This window comes from Epinephelus moara, chromosome 12 (genome assembly GCF_006386435.1).
Source record: "Epinephelus moara isolate mb chromosome 12, YSFRI_EMoa_1.0, whole genome shotgun sequence".
Taxonomy (NCBI): domain Eukaryota; kingdom Metazoa; phylum Chordata; class Actinopteri; order Perciformes; family Serranidae; genus Epinephelus; species Epinephelus moara.
Window position 1 is genome coordinate 38,184,088 of NC_065517.1, and position 19,961 is coordinate 38,204,048.

Here is a 19,961-nt window from a genome sequence, read left to right on the forward strand (position 1 = left end):
CGGTGCTGCCGCTTTGCCCTCCGCTCATGGGGTAGTCACCACTGATATTGGGATGGTATCACTGTGGAACCATAGCGCCCACCCTTTGGTTCCACACTGGTTATCACCATTTGTGATGTCAGCGCTGTTGCTTTCGTTTAGCACTGTTTATGGAGTTAGCAGCTAACGCAGCATGTTCAGATAATTCATAAGCTCTGAATTCCACATAGAGCCCCTTTAAAAGATCCTTTTTTGTAAGCAGAAACAGCTCCAGAATTTCTGCTGCCAAAGCTACCAGACTCCATTTAAATAAACAGTATTTTTATAATTGTAAAATACACCTCATTCAAAGTCGACAGGAACAAAATAAAACTCACAAAACCTTCCTGGCTTGTCTTTCCACTGTTCCCACTCTCACAAGCTTTGGTTTGGCTGAAATAAACCCTTCCTTTACTCAGTTAGATGTGGAAATATGCTGCCGCTATTCACACTAAAATCACTGTTTATTTAAATGGAGTCTGGTGGTGTTGGCAACAGCAATTTCAGGGCTGTTTCTGGTTAAACTTACTCTTTAACGAAAAGGTCTGTCTCAGTAAGGATCCTTTCCATAATGCTGTCAGACACTTTCAATAATAATTTGAGCCTGCCAGTCACAAAAACAAGCACTTCTAGTTGAGATGAATTGATGGTCCACAAATGCCCCAAATGCCTGTTTTGCAGCTGCCAGCTTCAGCAGTCTCGCTCAATACTGGACCAGTTTAAAAAAATGTGGTTCCAATTTGTCACTTAAAGACAGTCCTTAAATAGAGTCCGGTTAAAGAAATAACAGTTACCCTTTAAACCCTGTTTCTAATTGTCTTCAGTTCAGTCTTTGATTTTGTCTGTTCAAACTGCTTGTTCCCTTCGGCACAAAACTAGGCTTATATAAGCACTGTTTATAAGATTAATAGCTCAGCAGCCACCTATCTTCAATAGAGGTATTGCATCACAATTGATTCAGCGGATTTTGCTGTCTTTTATGAGGCTTTTATCCTGTAAATAGCATAATGTATGTTGCAGTTGAGCAAACTTGGCACTTGCAGCCACCAGTAAGGGTGCAGCTCCACTGCAGAAAGCTTAGTGCTAGTGACGCTGGTCGTTTAGAAGGCTTATTCATGTGCCAACCACCTCTACTGTGCGGTAGAATGACAGACAAAATATTAGTGGTGTCTAAATAGTAAGTTGCAGCTTGTTTTTGTGCATAATTTGCATCTCGAATTGTCTTTGAATTGAAAAATCCTTCAACAACCCCACTGCTTCTTCTATTGTTCTTCACATCTCCTTTTCTATGACAATTATAAACTCAAACTGAGAAATCCACGAGAGATTTGACTCAACAGTGTGCTTCATGAAAAAGTACCTTGCTCAGATAATTGTTCATACAGTCAGATGATGACGGTTTGAGCTCTGTTTTTCACTGGTCTGTAACTTTATTATTATCCTGAAGGAAATGTGGTTGCTTTGCAGTCAGCCATTAAACACACAAATCACAGGAATACACAGGTGATGAGGAAAAACAAACACCTGGTCCGAGCACTGAGTTTTGTGAGGAAAAAAAATGTGTCTGCGTGTCAGTAAACATGTGATACGTTTAAATATATATGTGTAAAAATATTCATATACTGTGCGAGTGAGGAAAACTGGTGCAGACTTTGAGTTACTGGGTATCACAGGCACTGCCAGTCTGTCTCTCAGGGCTCAGAGCCATTCATATCTCACTGCTGGTCCATAACCATTTCCTCTTATCTCAGCCGCTTCTCTATAATCTCTCTCTTTTGCTTTTTTTCCTTCCTAATCCGATGATTTCTCTCCCAGGGTGTTAATTTGCTATGGTGAGGATCAGGGGGCCAAAGGCTCCCAAATAATGTCAGTGTCCAGGGAGGTGCAATATGTATGCATGTGCACGATGTGAAGTGTGCGTGTGTGTGTGCGTTTTGATGTTTGTTGTTTGTCTGGTGTTGCAAAAATCTGCACTCCAGTGACTGGCTGCTGTACAAACCATTTCCATGTCCTCAAATGTCCTCAGATGTCCTCAAAAGGATCGGTTCACTCAAATGACTGACTAACTTTTAGTGCTATCTAGCCATGCAGATCATGTTGGATTTAATTGCCCACATTTAGAGATATGCTTGTCTGAGATCTTCACCGTGTGGTGCTCGCAGGATTGTAATTACATAAAAAAAAAAAACTCGACAGCACTGTTTCTTCCAAGAAATAGTGTCCCCAATACCCCAGTACAGTTTTTGGTGGAACTACTTTCTACCAAAGAAAAAGTCCCTGTTCAGGGTTTGTTCTGTGGATTTTCCAGAGGAACTGGGACATGGTCACTGGAGACGGATGTTCCTGCTGAATTTTTTAAATGTAATGTTTCAATCCTGTGAGCAGCACACAGGAAATTTCATTTCCTATCCATGTATTGCATCGGAGCGGTGACACAAAACAAATAAGATGTGGAGACCTCAAAACCTGGGCAAATAAGACAGCAGAGAAGTGACTTCATGTTTGCTTGTAATTTGGATGAATGACTCCTTCAACTTCTCAGTATTCAAATCTTAAAGGGATAGTTCGGATCATGCGAAGTGGGGTTGTATGAGGTAATTATCCATAATCAGTGTATTCAATACAGTAGATCAGTGGTTCCCTACTGGTCCATCCACAGGGTCCAGATTTCTCCCTAGTCATTAGTTCAATGTAGTCTGGGGCCGTTAGTGGCCGTTTTGGTAAGGAACCGGAACCAGGGAGAGTGAGACAGGATCCGGAATTCGATGGATGCGCCTTTCCGTCAAAATAAAAGCACCAAGCTAATAAAAATGCGGTGAAACTTTTAATTTAAAGAATATAATTTACAAGAAAAGCCCCAAGCCATTAAGTTAATCGATTTTCTTACACCCCTCATCACCCCAAATCGATGGTGCGCCAGAATTTAAAGTTTTACTTTGGTGAACACTTTTACTTTGGTGAATTTGGTGAATTCCGGATCCGCTCTCTAGACCGGAACCAGAATCCAGACAAAATTCAGAGTGAATAGAAAACGCGTGGCTAGTTCAATGTCCGACTCCCGACTTGAGTTTGGCCATGTCGTCAAGCTAGTTTGCTGTCTCTGTAAAGTATCTGTTCATTAGTCACTTACTCTACAGCAGGAAATGGCACTTCAGAATAAAAGCTCTGCGCCAGAAAGTCACTGTACTTAAAAATAAAATGTGTTTTTTACAAACTTGACATGTTTGTGAGTCACTTGCGGTCCATTCAGAATTGACCCGCAACCCACTTTTGGACCGTGACCCACAAGTTGGGAACTACTGAAATAGATGACAGTCGGCATGCCCGCAGTTTGGAGAAGCAGGCAGCCGTACGGCCACAAAAGCTAAGCAATGTACTGCGGTGGACAGGGGGCAGCAGCAAAAATATTTTTAGTCACTTAAAAAAAAAATCAGAAATACTTAATTGGTTCCTAAAGGGGAAATTGTGATTCGCTATAGCCGCTCTGATGTACAGACTAGAAAATTATAAGAAGTAAAAATAAAAGTATGAAATAGAAGTATGTGAATATAATGCAATAAAATACAAATAGAATGTGCAGTGTTGAACACTAGTACTTAAGATATTAAAAATGTTAAAAATAAAATATATATCATCACTGTGCTGAGGCTGTATGTATGAAATGTATCTACAGTATATACATTAATAGAATAAAACAAGAATAGAATAAGAGTATACATAAGTATGTACAGTTATGTGCATGATAAAGTCATATAATGAAAAATATTGCAGCAGTTGAATAACTACACCCAATAGATCATTTTGAGTTATAAATGCAGTAGGTGAATAAAGTCCAAATGCCAGTCTATTGACTCCAAGCGGCTGACACACATATTTATTGCTTAACCTTGCTGTCAGTCAGTGATTTCTGACGGGACAACAAAGCCGTATATCGCTCTCTTCAAGGCCAGACTCCATTCAGAAAAACAGTGATTTAACATCACTGAACACAGGAGCTGCTGATGTACCGCTGCCTCGATCCCTTGTTTTTGCTTGTGTTATTGTGTGAATTAAGCGCTCAAAAGCGTTAGTGTGGTGTCGCCAAAGCCACACAATAACACAAACACACTAAATGATCAAAGCAGAAGTAGACCAGTAGCCCCTGTGGCTAGAGGCTAAAATCACAGTTTTTGTCAATGGAGTCTGGTGGCTATGACGCGAGCATAAGATGGGGAACTGAAGCCCATCAGAACATGCTGTCTGATAGAAAGGTACAGTGATGCAGTTGTTTTGTTGTTGCCCTCGTCCACTGCAGCACATGGCTTAGCTCCTTTGTCGCTAATACTGCCACTTCTCCAAACTGGAGGGCGTGCCAACTGCCATCTACTGCATTCAATACACTGACTGTGGATAAATACCTCATACAACCCCAAAAATCCTTACTATCCCTTTAAACATTTTGAGTTGATGGATGCAGGCACACATCCAACACACCGCCCAAACGGCCAAATCTGCACCATCAGCACATGCAATGATACCGCTCTAACCAGGTTCATTCTGTGTGTTGAATATTGGATGAGGCTGAAGCAGCCTTCAGCCCTGCAGCAGGTCAAAGAGCCAGATGTGGCATGAGCGATGCTGAGGCTGATCCATGTTCCTGTAAATGCTGCTCACTTCGGGTCTGAGCACGAACTGCAGCTCTAGGAACAGAATGATTCAAGTTTTCTGGCTACGGCCGAGGCAATCGTTCACCTGCCTCCCCCCGCTCCCCTCCTCTCCTTCTCCCTCGCCCTTTCCTTCCTCCTTGGTAGCTCAGGCTGACAGTAGACACTAGCCAAAAGGTCAAGCGAACGGAACCTTAATTTTGGCTGCAGCCCCTGCAGACATCCCGACCAGAGGTTATCTAATCTGGATTTACTGCCTCCATGTTACATTTATGAGCCCAGATAGATATGTTTGCTTGAGATTTCACTGATAAGCCGAAGGAATATCAAAAACTCACACTCCAATTCTCCCGTGAATAGCTGCATCCAACTTTCTCCCTCTCCTGCTCGCTCGTGCTGTCTCTTCCTCCCTCCCTCTCCCTCCCTCAAATACCATCTCAGACTCCAGAAATAAAATCGGAAGAAGATCCGCTGAAGGGCACTCTTCACATAGAGCGATTAAGACGTTTCTGGCACATTCCCCTGCATCCTGCTTTTCCAGTTTGAGAGGTGAAACAGAGTAATCTCACGCTGCATTGGCTCCAAAAGACAAACCAGGCTGAATAATTACACAGAGCAGGACAATAATCAACAGAGTCCTGACTTAAAAAAATTGTCTTTCCAAACTGCTGACAGCTTCCCCGTCGCGTTGGCCTTACTTAGCGGTTAGCGTTGAGGCTGTGCAGCCAGAGAGAAATATGACAAATAAATTCAATTATTCCATGAAAAAAAGCGAGTGTCAGTGTTGACGAGGAACATTTGAGGAAACGTCAAGGCGACCAGCGAGACGGAGTGTTAATCGGGCCCGAGCCGGAAGCAGTAGGTGGCAGACTTTCGGAGGAAAGACATCTGATGATCTTTAATGCACTCCTTACAAGGTGTGAATCTCCTCTCTTTGCGGTGGTGGCACGCTACAGCTACTCTACTAGGAGCTGCTGGCTGGCGGAGGTGTGAATGAGAACATGAATGTCACGCCTACGGGCTCTGGACCTCACAGAACAGCCCGGTTTTATTGTCTCCGAACTGTGGATGCCAGCCAAGCTATTGTGAGGGGCTGCTTTAATGAAATCCAGCCATTTTCAGAGCGCCACACAACCAGAACAGGGTGTTTTATTTGGCTTGCCTTATGCTGCAGGAATGTTAAATGGTCAATAACGTTTCATGTCAACATTTCCAGTTTAAATCTGGCTGCAGAACACGCTGCGGTTCTGAAAAGATCTTGTTCTGGGGAGCTTTAAACTGAGTAATTCAGTAAAAGCAGTGATCGCATTGATAAAACCCATGTACAGAAACACTGAGTGAACCTGCTGCAAACTCTTATCTGCTGCTGCTGCTGCTGTGCATGTTACTGTAATTCTGTAATTCTTGACCTTATCAGAGGCACCCCTGGGGCAAAGTAGGGCCATGCCCCCCCGAATTGTGGAGCACTCATTTTTTAAGCTAATGCAAAGGTAGTGGTATCTTGTAAAACTAGACTACCTATCGTGGCACTTTACGTCCCTGTCCTATTTCCAGCCTCTCCGCCCTCGGTATTAAATGCATTTTTCCCCCACTTGCTCTCCTCTTGTACACACCAGCTCCAGTAGCAGCTCTTTTTCTCTGCTCCTGTGGCAGCTCGACTCCTCTCCTCACCATGCATGCATAAAGAGAACTCTGGAGCTGTTGCTTTGTCTTGTGTGTGACAAAATATCTCCAGCTGAACAACCCACAATCTTGACATTATGAAGAAAATGGCCAAAAAGATATTGCCTGGCAAGATTGGCTCTTGGGGTGAGAAATACAGTTTGAGTAGGGCCCCTTCACACATGATTTGAAGCTAATGCAGAGGTAGAGGAAGTACAGATCTTCCAGTAAAAGTAGTATTAATTTTGCATGGTCATTTGTTGACGAGCTGCAGCACAAGCTTTAGCTTCAGACACTGTTTGACGTGTCGGAGATGGGCTGCTAGCCTCGCATCTGCTAATGTGCTAACGGTTTTCTCTGATAACTTAAGATCCAGACGTCCAGGAGGTTTTTATCGGCAGCATAAGTTTCAGCAGAGGTCTTCTTGTCTCTAAAACAAAGCACGTTATTTACCCGAGAAAACACAGAATGAACAGTTTCACATTAAAAATCTGCGTTTGAAGATATGAACGACTAATTCTACAGAAACAAACTGACCACAATTCTTATTTTCAGGTGATTATACACAAAAGAAAACATACTTTTACCGCCAATATATCCCTAAATCCTACACACTGGACCTTTAACCTCAAGATATCTGAATGAAAATGGGTTCTACAGGTACCCACAAGTGTCCCATAGACTTGAGAAGGCTTGTTCTTGGTAAATGTTTTGCTCCTAACAATCAGTTTACTCCAAATCAAAGCTGTATATTGATCTTTTTGAGGACAAGGACAGGAAGCATATTTGAAGAACATGAATTTGACCGGTAGTAACCTATGTGCATCAGATAATTTGTAGTATTATCTGCAATATAAGAAACTAAAGTATATCAGTATGTGATTCCTTCACTCTCATATTGACATAGTTTTCAATTAGCTTATGTACTTCAACAGCATAATCGAATTCTTGATGATTCTGGGGCTGCAGCACGTGCAACAGCCCTGAAAAAATGTGTTCTGGGGGATTTAAACTGACTAATTGAGTAAAATAAAAGATCACAAAAATAAAACCTGTGTTCAAAAACAGTGGAGTGAATCTGCGGCAAACTTTTGTCTCAGTTACCCCACTGCTGCTGCTGCTGCTGCTGCTGCTGCTGCTGTGCGTGTTAATGTAATTCTTGACTTTTCAGCCTTTACATACATCAGCACTTGATTACAGATGATGAAGTGGACAAAGAGGCAGGCTGCAAAAGAATGGAGCCACTGTTTAAGGCTTCCCTCGTACAGCGCATGTATTTAAAGGTATAACAATGTGTGTGTGTGTGTGTGTGTGGGTGTGTGTGTGTGTGTGTGTGTGAGCGAGACACAGACACAGTGTGAGCCGAGCTGGACCCCTGCGTCTCCTAGTCATTACAGCTCATTTGTCTGAGTGCTATTCCACTTGGCTGGGTTGAGTTAACAGTTTGCCCTGGCGCTCTCCACCCTCCTCCGAGCCGAGCACAGCGACACATGTGGAGAGAAGGAAATGGGATCGCGGTGTGTGCGGTTTGTCAGGGGGGGCGCACGTGCACGTACACACACAGAGCACCAAAGGAAACTTTTCTTGTTCCTTAACAGCACACATACACACATACAGATCAGAGCTCATCTTTCGACTCAAGACAAAAAAAGGTTTGTGGGTAAACTCCCAGCACCAGCGGCTGTTTAATCCCCCCGATCCCCTGGAAAGTCTAATGACAGCTAATCAGATGCACATCCACACTCTAATTAACCAATTAGCAGCTAATGGATACACATACAGTACGCAAAACACTGTGGATTCATTACGAAACACTCATAGTTTTCACTTTACCCAAGACTCTTTTCTGGCCAAATGAGGAAGACAGGAGCCTGTTAACGATCAGCTACCTGCCCCCCTGCTTTCCTGGAAAGTTCACCACTGCAGCAGGAACATGAGGTATAGTAAGAAAGACATGAGGTAAAAATAAGAGGCCCTAAAATTAGTGCACACATACTCTGTCAAAAAAAAAAAAAAGCAAAGCAACACAATAACGCCATCTGTTCCCACACATTCACACAAACACTGAAGCATACTGAGCTCCTCTTTATGTTTAAAATTAGGTTTATGTTTGAAAATCACACACAGCCAATTTCTATACTGAATATCTTTTTTTTGCTCCTTAATTAGCATCTAATAAAACTAATGGGCAGAGCATCCACTCAGTAAAAACGCTCCAGAATGCAAAATAGGTGCAAAGTGAGACAGAGGGGACGTCTCATTCTCAGTCAGCGAGGCAACTCAAAAATAAACTTTATGTCATGGTGGTTATTCAGACTTTATGACTCTTGCCTCGTCGTAACAGTGAGAGAAAACGAGCTCTGTCCAAATGCTTCCCCGCATTGTAATACATGTATTTTCTGTTTTAAGCCGCTCCCATTAACTCTGCACAGGAGCGAGTGAAACAATGTGGCGACAGGCCAGGACCTGTCAAGAGTGACTGATATAAAAATCAACCATCAATAAAAAACTCGGAGCTATTAAGTAAAGAAATAAATGACAACAATGCAGCACAGCAGGGTTTTATATAAAGAAAAAAACCTGGAAAAAACAAGATAATTAAAGCGAGTGTGGAAACCATCTGGCTGCTTCTATTCAGCCGCAATAGAAATAACTTTTTTAGAGCTAATGGAGCAAGGACTCATTAAGACGTTGGCCTTTTTTGCTACATTTAAAAAAGTTCACGCTATTCCATCTTATGAACACATTGCAGAGTGTATCTTCATAGGCCATTAATATTCATATTAATGGTTTTTTTATTCTTGACAAGATAAATGAGCCTAATATTAACATTTTTCCAGATTTTTCACAGTTGTAATGGAACATTAAAAGCTGCTATTATTAATATTTCAGTTTTATCAATGGATAAAATGACCTCCCGTGTTGTGAAAGGTGTCACTTGTGGTGAAGAACTCAGAGAGGTTTCACATTACTTGATTCTCTCGGCTCTACTTTTAGCTCGTAGGTCTGGTTTTATGTAACTTTACTGCTCTAAATTCACTCTTACCTCTCGCTAAAAGAAGAGTGAATCATACATTAGTCACTTAAAACACAACTCAAATTAATTCAAATTATGTAACACGTTTTCTAACTTTGCATACCAGTTTTATATGTTGTATTGTTGCTTAAGGCACATGTTTTTATGTTTTACACCCTTAACACACTCAGCACATTCTACTTTTTTAATATTTGTAAAAATTTTGCAGAGCTGGAGCATCAGAGTGACGAACGAAATGTAATGAACCACAGTTTCATCACTGGGGATCAATAAAGATTGATGGTAGATAGATAGATAGATGCTGGATGTGTTTGCCACTGTTAGTTCATACGCTCGCCATAACAACTTCAAGTGACATTCGGCTCATTTGAGACGAGCCAGGTCTGTGCAGGGTTGATTACCACCACCAATAGCTGCACAGTGCACGCCAAAAGGGATCTGTGTCCGACTTGCTCTGACATCATGCACATGTGGGCAACAATAACCTCATGAGATGGAGGTGGACCCAGCTGCTCTCCTCCGACTGCAAGACCCAAGTGTGGCCTGATCTCAGAGCTGATTGGCTCTCGACCAAAAACACCAAGTTTTTCTTTTTTAGAAAACCCAGATTTTTTGTGTAATTGTAATAATTAACGCTGCATTTTAGGCTACAGTATTAGTCATATGTTGTGCTGTGAAGATGCAATGACAGTTTAGTCTGTTACAAACACATCTTGTGTGACTGATAGTAATATTAATAAAGGTTATAACTCTGTTTCAGGTCGCTCACAGATGGATCTAACAGGATGTAAATATTTATGTGATCATCTGCACATTCCTGTTCATGTTCACTGCTCTGCCTATCTTAACTTATAACACATACATTGGTATTGTCGTGTATGTTGGATTATAAGTGACACAACATTACAGAGCAGACAGTCACTATGACTGTATACAGTCTGTCCACTGACAAGTTTACTTCTCAAAGGTTAAAAGTCCCACACAGTTTGAGCAAAACTCCTTACTCCTTCCTTTAGGGGACAAGCTGTACATTTTGGGAAATGTGATTATTCACTTTCTGGGGTAGAGATAAGGCTCAATAAAAATCATTACGCACAGAATCCTTGCAAACTGAGACAAAACTAAAAGACATATTTCCTCCTTTGCTTCTTTCCACTGACGTCAGCTCACTGGCTGTTGCCACTTTCTCCCTGTGTCTTGTATTTGGCCTCGCAGCTGAAGGGGCTCAGCTGTCCTCCTTCTCTGTCTCTGTGCAGTCTTCATCCTCTATCACATCCTCCTCATCATCATTATCTACCTGAATATTTCTATCTGACCTGTTGAAAGTCAGGTATCTGAGTTATGAAATGAAACTGTACGACCTGTTTCTCTCTCATGCTGTATATGTGTCCTGCAGGTTACGCCACATTTTCTTGGTCAAACAACTTTGTCTGGACTTTTGACGCATGCAAAAAAAAAAGAAAATGCACCAACTCAAACCTGTCTCAAAAACTTTAAAGGTCCCATATTGTAAGAAGTCAGCTTCCCCGTGACTTTTTCATTATAAAGCAGGTATAGACGCTACATGAATACTGTGAATAAATCAAAACACTCAGTCCACAGAGAAATGCACACAGTTCGTATTAAGAAACTATGCCTTTAAACACACCTTCAGGATTTCTGTGAATCTGTGATGTCACAACTTCACTATAGAGATTGTTTCAAACTTGACATATAACCATTCTGGGTCCTTCTGTATTTCTTACTCAAATTTTTTGCAGTGTATGTGAATGACATCAGCTGACAGGAAGTAAACATGGACCCAAGCTGTTGCCTAGCAAAGCATTTCCAACGAAACGGTCTACAGACAAATAACCATGACGTCATGGCTAACAGCAATAGTCACTTCTGGGTACAGTGCGCTCACGTGGAAGACCCAGAAACACTAACCAATCAGAACATACTGCCTGTTTCAGGAGCGGGGGCTTACAGAGAAATATGTTGAAAACAGAGTGTTTCAGACAGAGGGGGCTTACAGGTATATTCAGGCAGACAATATCAGAAAAATATTGTTTTCTGAACATTAAAGCATGTAAACATGTTCTAGTAGAAACCCAAAATACAAGTATGAACCTGAAAATGACAAAATATGGGACCTTTAGTGACAGGCAAAAGTGTGTAAACGTGATCGACACAAGGTAAGGATGTATTTATTTTCAAACATGCCACGATTTGGGTGTGCAAAGACTTTTAGACATGAACACTGATACAACACTCATATCTGTCCAATAAATATGGGCCTACCGTGCGTTCGTTTTGTACTCGGAGGTCGGAAATTCCTAGTTCAGAAACTCGAATTTACGAATTCAAGGTGGCTGCCGGTCACATACATAGTGAGTAAACACTCTGCTAAAGTATTGTTTATAGCAATTTTATCTTATTTGTTTTACATTAGGTCAGCCATACCCATAGTACTGTTCAATTTTTATCCGTGGGCATGTTGCTACGCTGTCTGTATGTGCAAAATACCACATAGAGCGTTGTTATCAACTGATATTGCTAACAGTGGCTATGGCTAGCCCAACAATAGAACGGTAACGTCCATGTTTTTTTCCGACTTGTCCACCGTCGTCAACTAGAATGCAAAAACTGTCAACTCGGAGGTGACATCATTTCCACTTCCGACCTCCGAGTACAAAATGAATGCACCACTATAGACAGCAGACAGTTAGCTTAGCTTAGCATAAAAACTGGAAGCGGAGGAAGGTGACATAATCTGCTTCCATCACCTCGGATGTTCACTAATTTATCGCATCCGTACACAACTGAAGTGTAAAAACGACTGATGATGCCGTAATATTGAAATAAAAAAAGCTTGCTTATGTGTGTTTGTTAAAAATAAACATCACGGATACATCACTGTTGTTCTTTGTACTCTCAGTTGACCTCAACACTGCAGTATTGGTTGGCCTTTGCTAATGAATGTTAAGGCAACACCTGCACTGTGAGTCTAACCTCTATCAGAGGATTCACAGATTTACATCTGGATGTGAAAGGACGTTAATTAAAAATCTGTCTCACAAAAGTAAATTAAATTTCTTGGCTGAAAAAATTTAATTCGACTCACATTTATCACTAGTAAAAAGGCTGAATGTGTGAGGCACTCAGACATTTGTCCAAGCGCGCGCACACACACACACACACACACACACACACACACACACACACACACACACACACACACTGAATGAGCACAAACACCCCCACTATAATACACACACATATGCACACGACTCACAAGTTCACAGATTGACTGCGCTCAGCAAGAAGTGCTTCACGGATGGCAGTTTTCCTTTCTTTTTCCGCTTGACAGACTTATCAACCGAGCTCAGGTGGTGCCCCATCTGCTTGCGCACATTTAAAATACGCACACATACACACACTCGCACACTCACTTACTGCTTACACAAGTAGACACATGCTCAAGGAATAAACTCAATCAAATGTCTGCCCTTCAAATTTCATTTCTGATCCCCCTGGCTCCTTCTCTCCCTCCCCCTCTCTGACCACATCCCGACCTCTCCTCCTGTTCTCCCGCGTCTCTTCTCTTTCTTGTCCTCAGTGCACCAACCGCACTCCCCGGCAACCTCAAACTCTCCTTCCAGGCTTTTTCTTTATCTTTCTCGCTGTCCTGCGCGTACACGTGCTCGCCTCCACCCCGCAATCCCAGCGACCATGCACCCTGCTGTGCAGAGCCCACCCTGTCCAATGCAGCAGATGGCAAAGCAACACATGCATGCACACAGACAATTACGACCACTGACACACACAGAGGCATAAAAAACAGGCCCACAGAATACACACACACTACTACACAAAATGTCAAAGCACATTGGTATTTATCTGTACAGCGAGTACAGTGCGTCAGAACACTCCGTTTTACACACATGCAGATAAAACGCTCAGCCAAAACACTCAGTCATAATAAGAACTGCAGCTTCAGAGGAGTTCAAAACTTGATCGAGAAAACTTACATATATTCCTCATTCACAGAGCCATCGGGGTATAATGCATCATGAATGTATTCATCCCGGCAGCATTTATGCATTTATATAATTCTGTTGTACAGAGCCACGAGCTGCCGTGAATCAATACACACTTCAGCCTGCATAATGGGGCTGTAGGATGCATAAGATATGCACATTCCAAACACAATAAAATGGGCCTTGACAGAAAACTGCTTCAAGAAACTGCTGAGAACAAGAAGAAAGCACTGGATCCAGGATGAGTAATGGGATGATGCTGAGCGCATGGAACACCACAAATGTCTTCTCTCAAGAGGCGAATGATTTTTTTTGGCCTCAAAGCCTCACGCGACTGCGTTACAGGTAATTAAAGATGCAAAAATATTAACACAATTCCCCCGAATGTTCTGACGATACCCCGCGCACAGCAGTGATTCTCTCCTGGGTGCTGGCTGGTGGAGGGTAGAGCCCGAGAAACCAAAACCAGAACTACCGCCTCGTGCTTGTTTGCCTACTTGTACTGTATGTATCCATGTCTGTCCGGACTCATATGTAGCCATGACGGAAGACAATGCTTAAAAAATGGATGCTGCTGCAAGGAAGCCGCAAATTGTAAAACGTGGATGCTTCACACACACTTTTAACCCGGCACCACAGATCTAAACAATCAGCACAGTTTCAAGCTTAGAGTCACCAAATTCAGTGTCTGACCAAATGTCTCCTCTTCTGTTCCTGAATTCTGACGTTGGATAATGGGGGAAAAAAGGTGTTTTTCTAGAACGTTTCGATGTCACACTGAAGTTGACCTTTAATTTAAAATGTCATGAATTCTTTATCTTATCCTGTTAGAGATTTTTGTCATAATAAGCCCATGAATTTTTGAGTTATGGCCAAAAACATGTTTTGGGAGGTTAAAGTGACCACTAACATCTAATCAGCTCGTTAAGTCAAAGTGGTTGTTTTGGCCAAAATTTAAGAAATTCCCTCAAGATGTTCTTGAGATACTGCATTCACAAGAATGGGACGGCAGATAGACGGACAGCTTCAAAACATAACGCCTCCGGCTATGTCTGTCCCTGACGTGAAGGCATAGAAATCCAGCGCACGGCAGGATACTATGATTGACACTAACTTATTAACAGTTGATAACAGATTACATTAAAAACAAAAATGACCGAACTACATGTTTCCCATGTTGCTTCATTAGATTCGCTCTGTGCTTGATTTCTACCAGGTGTGCCGTCAAATACTCAGGTGTTGATCAGCTGAGAGTCCGACAGGTTCACTTCCAACACTACAAACACTATTCAAAAAGTCAACTATGATAGAGAATAACAACTATGGCTCTACTGCACCAAACTTTGATATAAATATTCTATGACAATAATGGGATATAATTGAAAATACAGTTGTAGTTGGGATGGGGGACGACACGCAGCAAATGGCGGCAGGTTGGAATTGAACTCGGGCCACTGCACTCAGCCTACATGGGGCAGACACTCTACTCCAGGGGTGTCAAACTCATTTTAGTTCCTGGGCCACATACAGCCCAGTTTGATCTCCAGTGGGCTGGACCAGTAAAACCATTGCATTAAACCTGTAAATAACAACCCCTCCAAATGTTTCCCTTTCCTTTCGTGTAAAGAAGTTAAAGTGCATTTGGAAAACAATCAACAATTTGTCTGATTTCCTGCTTTCAGTCAGTCTACTACTACATGTGCATTTTTCCATACATGTCCACACCTGTAACGCTAACATCAACACACCCGACTAAGGCCCAGATCACACAGAAAGGGTTTTGCAGGTTGCAAAATACGAGGCTATTTATTGTTGCCAGGCAACCACGGCCTTGCCTCCTAATTCTAACCTTCCCGTGTAATCAATCTACTGTTTTTTTAATTCGTTTTAGTTATTTCACAGTCATTAGTGTCTAGTCCCTGACATGTTGAGGCAGAGGGTACTGTCTGTAGCTCTGGTTGAGGGTGAGAGGCTGTCAGCAGATAAACAGAGATCTGTGTGGGTACATGAGACCCTAAAAAAGAGGCTGGATCATGGGGAGTACCACCAGTTGGTCCAGGAGCTTCTCCTCCATCATGGATGTTTCCAGGCATATTTCAGGATGACTCAGGGGCAGTTTGACAACCTGCTGTCTATCGTCAGGCCGTATAGCTCTGGGTATCCAGCAACTGCTACCACCTCTCAAATCATCCGATTGGACAATGGGAAAAAAAAAGATGACGCGGGGTGCTTTTCCACTTTGAGTTTAAGTTTTTTAGACTCGAGAAGTCCAGAGCACTCAGGCAAAAATGCCAAGCACCAAGAGCGCAGAAATGTGAGGCACATCACAACACACAAACAGTGAGCAAAAGCTTCCTTCTGATTAAAAACAATTACAAAGAGGCGCCTCCAGCTGCTAAAATGCTTTCTGTGTTCAAGGCTCACACAGATTAATATATTCAGTGTCATACTTGCGTTTGGTCTTCGAGCTAGTTTACTGTCTCTGTAAAGTAGCTGTCTCTTAGTCGCTCACTCTACAGCAGGAAATGGCACTTCAAAATAAAAGCTCTGTGCTGGAAATTCACTGTGTGTGTTATTTACAAACTCTACACATTCGAGACTCACTTGTGGTCCATTCGGACCCGCGACCCACTTTTGGACCGTGACCCACCAGTTGGGAACCACTGCAGCAGGCAGAGTATGATTTTTCCACAGGTTACCTGCCTTATGTTGATACAGTGGCAGTGTCAGGAAATATTATTTAAAAAGTTATTTTTATAAAGGTTAACAGCTACAGGTTTGATGTCAGAGTACAAATTATGGCTAGTCCATCTCCAGTACTACAGAGGAAGAGTAGATCCAATTCCCTAAATGTTTGTTTACTGGCAAATAAACACACTGGCTGGACAACAGTGCTGGCTAGTAAACCGACCTCTCCATAAAGTGCCATTTGTTAGGCAATTATCTTTATTCCACCAAGCAGAAAATAAGTTCTGCGCAATGGTAAGGTGTGCTGGTGCGGAGCTCATAATACCATGCAGACACTATAATTAGGCAGCTCTTTACAGGAGGAACGAGTGGGGTCCTGGCCGACCTGAGGGAAAAATCTAACAGCCAAAAGCAATTTGCAGGCGCCTTCCAATTTCCATGAATGATTCTTTGAATTTAATGATGTAAACAAACATGGTCTTCAATGGGTTGGACATTGGCGGCGGTCGGACAGCGAATGGCTGGCTGGTTGCTTAGAAATGGAGGATGAACCCGACTGTGCCTAGCTGGTGTAAAAAAGTTGTTAGGAGATGTTTATGTGCTGGCTTTTGCTGTAGAAAAAAATAAGAGCCTGGTTCAGTAGCCTGCAGATGCCCATACTGGTTTAAACTTTTCATGGTAACCTCAATCAGGCTTGGCTCAAGGAGCCGTTTGATTGTGGAAAGAAAAACCTGTGCTGACATTTGGAAACATGACCTGTTGCCCGAGTGTACTTTTAAGTATTTGCAGTAGTTTTGTGGAACAAATTATGGAGTTCTAAAGCACTGCTTTCCAGTTGTGGGCTGAAATCAATACAATGCAATGGCAAGTCAGGGTCTCCTTGTGGAGCCCTGACCTCTCTGTCACCTCGTAGCAGTAAAATATGAATAGTGGATATGTGTGTGTGGGTGCATGGATCCTGGCAATGTGTTCTGGGTCAATTGCACTGGTGGGTGGCAAAGCATGTCACAGCCACCTTGTTCTCGGGTCACGCGAGCCAAAGATGCTGCACATCCCTGCTCATGTGTGTGAGTTTGTGTTTACCAGCAGAGAGCCTCGGCCGAGTCCTGGGCGTCTGCATCTCTTGCCGCGCGTGGGGCAGCATGTGATAGCGTTTGGCCTCGTTGACCAGATCGCGACACGCCTCCGACGACTTGATCAGCTCTTCGTTGTCCACCACGTTAAGCAGGTAGGAGGGGTGGATGAAGGGGAGGCGCACCACCGCCAGCAGATCTGATAAAGTCTGAGAAGACAGCAGAGAGGAGGGGGGGAGGGGAGGGAAGACAAATAATATGATTAGAGGTTGAAGGCAATCAGTTGGCGTCGCTTAGATAACATAACAGAGACAAAAAAAATATAGAAACAAAAGCAAACAATAATAAAACAGTGTTTGCAGACGTTTGAATTAATTTAGACTGAGTGAAACTGCCAGGGATGATCAAAGAGGTTTTATATGAACAACATTAAGCAAATAGCACAGTGGATCACAGTCAGTAAACACAGACACGCACATATTTCACAAAGAACAGTTGGATTAACTCCCAACCTCATTATGAATGTTTTTCTTAATAATATCATAAAAGAAAAGCAACTCTCATGTTTGATAAATGCCTGCACTGTTAGAGTGAGGAAAGTAGCGACACCATTAAATTGGTTACAGTCAATGTCAGGCCCTTAAAACTCAACACCCCGCATGTGTCAGATTTCTATTTCTATACTTGTGCAGGTCAAAATGCCCACACAAGGATGAAAAGACATGAAAGCATATCTCAGATGCAGACAGTTTTTTATGTATGCGTCATGATGGGCGCGTTTCCCTCTTGTACATTTCCAAACATAACTTAAAACAACTCTAGAGACTTCAAATTCGGTCATTAAAACTTATTCATCGCCGAACAAGAAGCCACAAATAAACATTTTGCAAAGTTTTCAGTAACATCCGCTCACCATCTCACTTCTCATGCGTGCATTTGGTTGCGCTGCGAGAGCTGTGACAAGACAGCGGGGGAGCATCTTACCGCTTCTTCCACCTTCTGCTTCTGATTTTTTCCGGCTCCAAATTAAATCTTTCAGACAGCTAATGTTCTTCTGCAGCTAAATTAAGACCCAGTTCTAGTTAATCACAACCCATTCAAGCCAAGAGACGATGCAATAGATGCTACGGCACCATCAGGTTTTGGGATCCAACAAAAAAATAAAGGCTGATTTTACACAATTACGGCATATAATTGGCACCTCTTCCTTTGAGGTGTCTTTTGAGGTGAGGATTTGAGCATGGTGATTAGGCTTTTAGGAGATTTAATGTCGCGGAGTGAACCGAAAATTATGAAAATCCTCAACTGTGGCAACACAAATATTTGTTTTTGTGTGTATGTTTGTTCCATCGCTGGGTGTGCATACATTTAAACGTGTGCTTATACTGTATAGGTGTTCAGCCACAGAGGTAGGACAGGCAGTTGCCATGGCAACCTTGTCTATAGCTCTGGCTCCTGAATGTGTTTTTTCTCTTTCCACTGTGTGTGTATAAGTGTACTGTATGTGTGCCAGTCTGTACCCCCATGGGAGTCTCATCTATGCTGACTGTAAAAGCTGTAAACAAGCTTGGACAGAGCGACAGAGAGCTGGGTGGAGGTTGACCCCGCCGACCCCTTCGGCTCAGAGCGACGTGACCGAACCGCGCAGGGGGAGAGAGCGACAAAACAACAGACTCAGAGAAACATCATTCAGGGGAGAACAAATAATAAGCTGACACTCTGCCTAAGCATCTCTCTCTCCCACCTGAGGCCTTTTTACTCTGGCATGTGTCCCATTTGTTTTCTTCCCATGTCCTGGGCGCAGCTGACCAGAAAGGAAGAAATAAGACAGCGGAGAAAGGAACAAAGTGGAAGAACGGGAGAGAGTGGCGTGAGAAGGAGGAGAGAGTGAGGGGCCGAGAAAAGACAAAGAAGAAAAGACAAGATAAAGTAAACTGAAGACAAAATGAGAGGACGGGAGAGAGAGGATGCGACGGCAGGAAAATCTGCTGATGACACTTCCACACAGCAAGCGCGCTCCGAGCCAAACGCCGTCCTGCAGATGGGACCGTCTATTTCCCCCCTCCACAAACGTACACAGCTTACCCAACAGTTTATCAAACAAACAGCTCAATACCCACATAAACATCAGCGGTCGCTCCCAGCGCCTCAGCCTCAAATGCAGCATGAAGGTAAAGCCAAAGCGAGCTACTTAGCATCCTGAGATATTCTTAAGGGAAGAATCACTAGCTCAGGAGAAGATACTACTTCCAATTAAAGTCCCCCCACAGTGGGAGATTTGCCCCAGTAGTTACTGAGTCATGTCACACTCAAATGGAGGAGACTTAAGCTTCAGGCTCTGCTTTTCTATTACAAGCTACTTTTCTCCAGGTTGGCAACAATCTCACCTACTTTGGTCTCATGACATCGGATCATTAATACCAGCGGATGTGGGCACATTTTTAAAACAGATATTTGACTGTAAATCATTTTTAGAGAAATACCTTTGCTGGATTTCAAACAGATTTGAATCATTACAATGTGACTAGTATGTGCAAATGAACAGTGAATGTTTCTAACAACTAAATTCCCTCACGTTAAAACAGGTACACCTTGTTAGTACCTGGTTGGCTTCAGAATTGCCTTATTCTTCCTGGCATAGATTCAACAAGGTGCTGGAAACATTCCTCAGAGACTTTGGTCCATATTGACATGATGACATCACACAGTTGCTGCAGATTTGTCGGCTGCACATCCATGATGAGAATCTCCCGTTCCAGCACATCTCAAAGGTGCTCTATTGGACTGAGATCTGGTGACTGTGGAGGCCATTGGAGTA

The 19,961-nt window shown here is 42.7% G+C and overlaps 1 protein-coding gene across 1 annotated transcript in view; it reads right to left on the reverse strand.

The window, feature by feature from the left end:
• The window catches only part of LOC126399217 (kelch-like protein 29), a 359,560-nt gene that overhangs the window by 61,237 nt on the left and 278,362 nt on the right, over window positions 1–19,961 (reverse strand). The window contains exon 12 of the mRNA XM_050059067.1: window positions 17,154–17,352. Within this exon, the coding sequence (XP_049915024.1) occupies window positions 17,154–17,352 (199 nt within the window). The remainder of the gene's footprint in view (window positions 1–17,153; window positions 17,353–19,961) is intronic.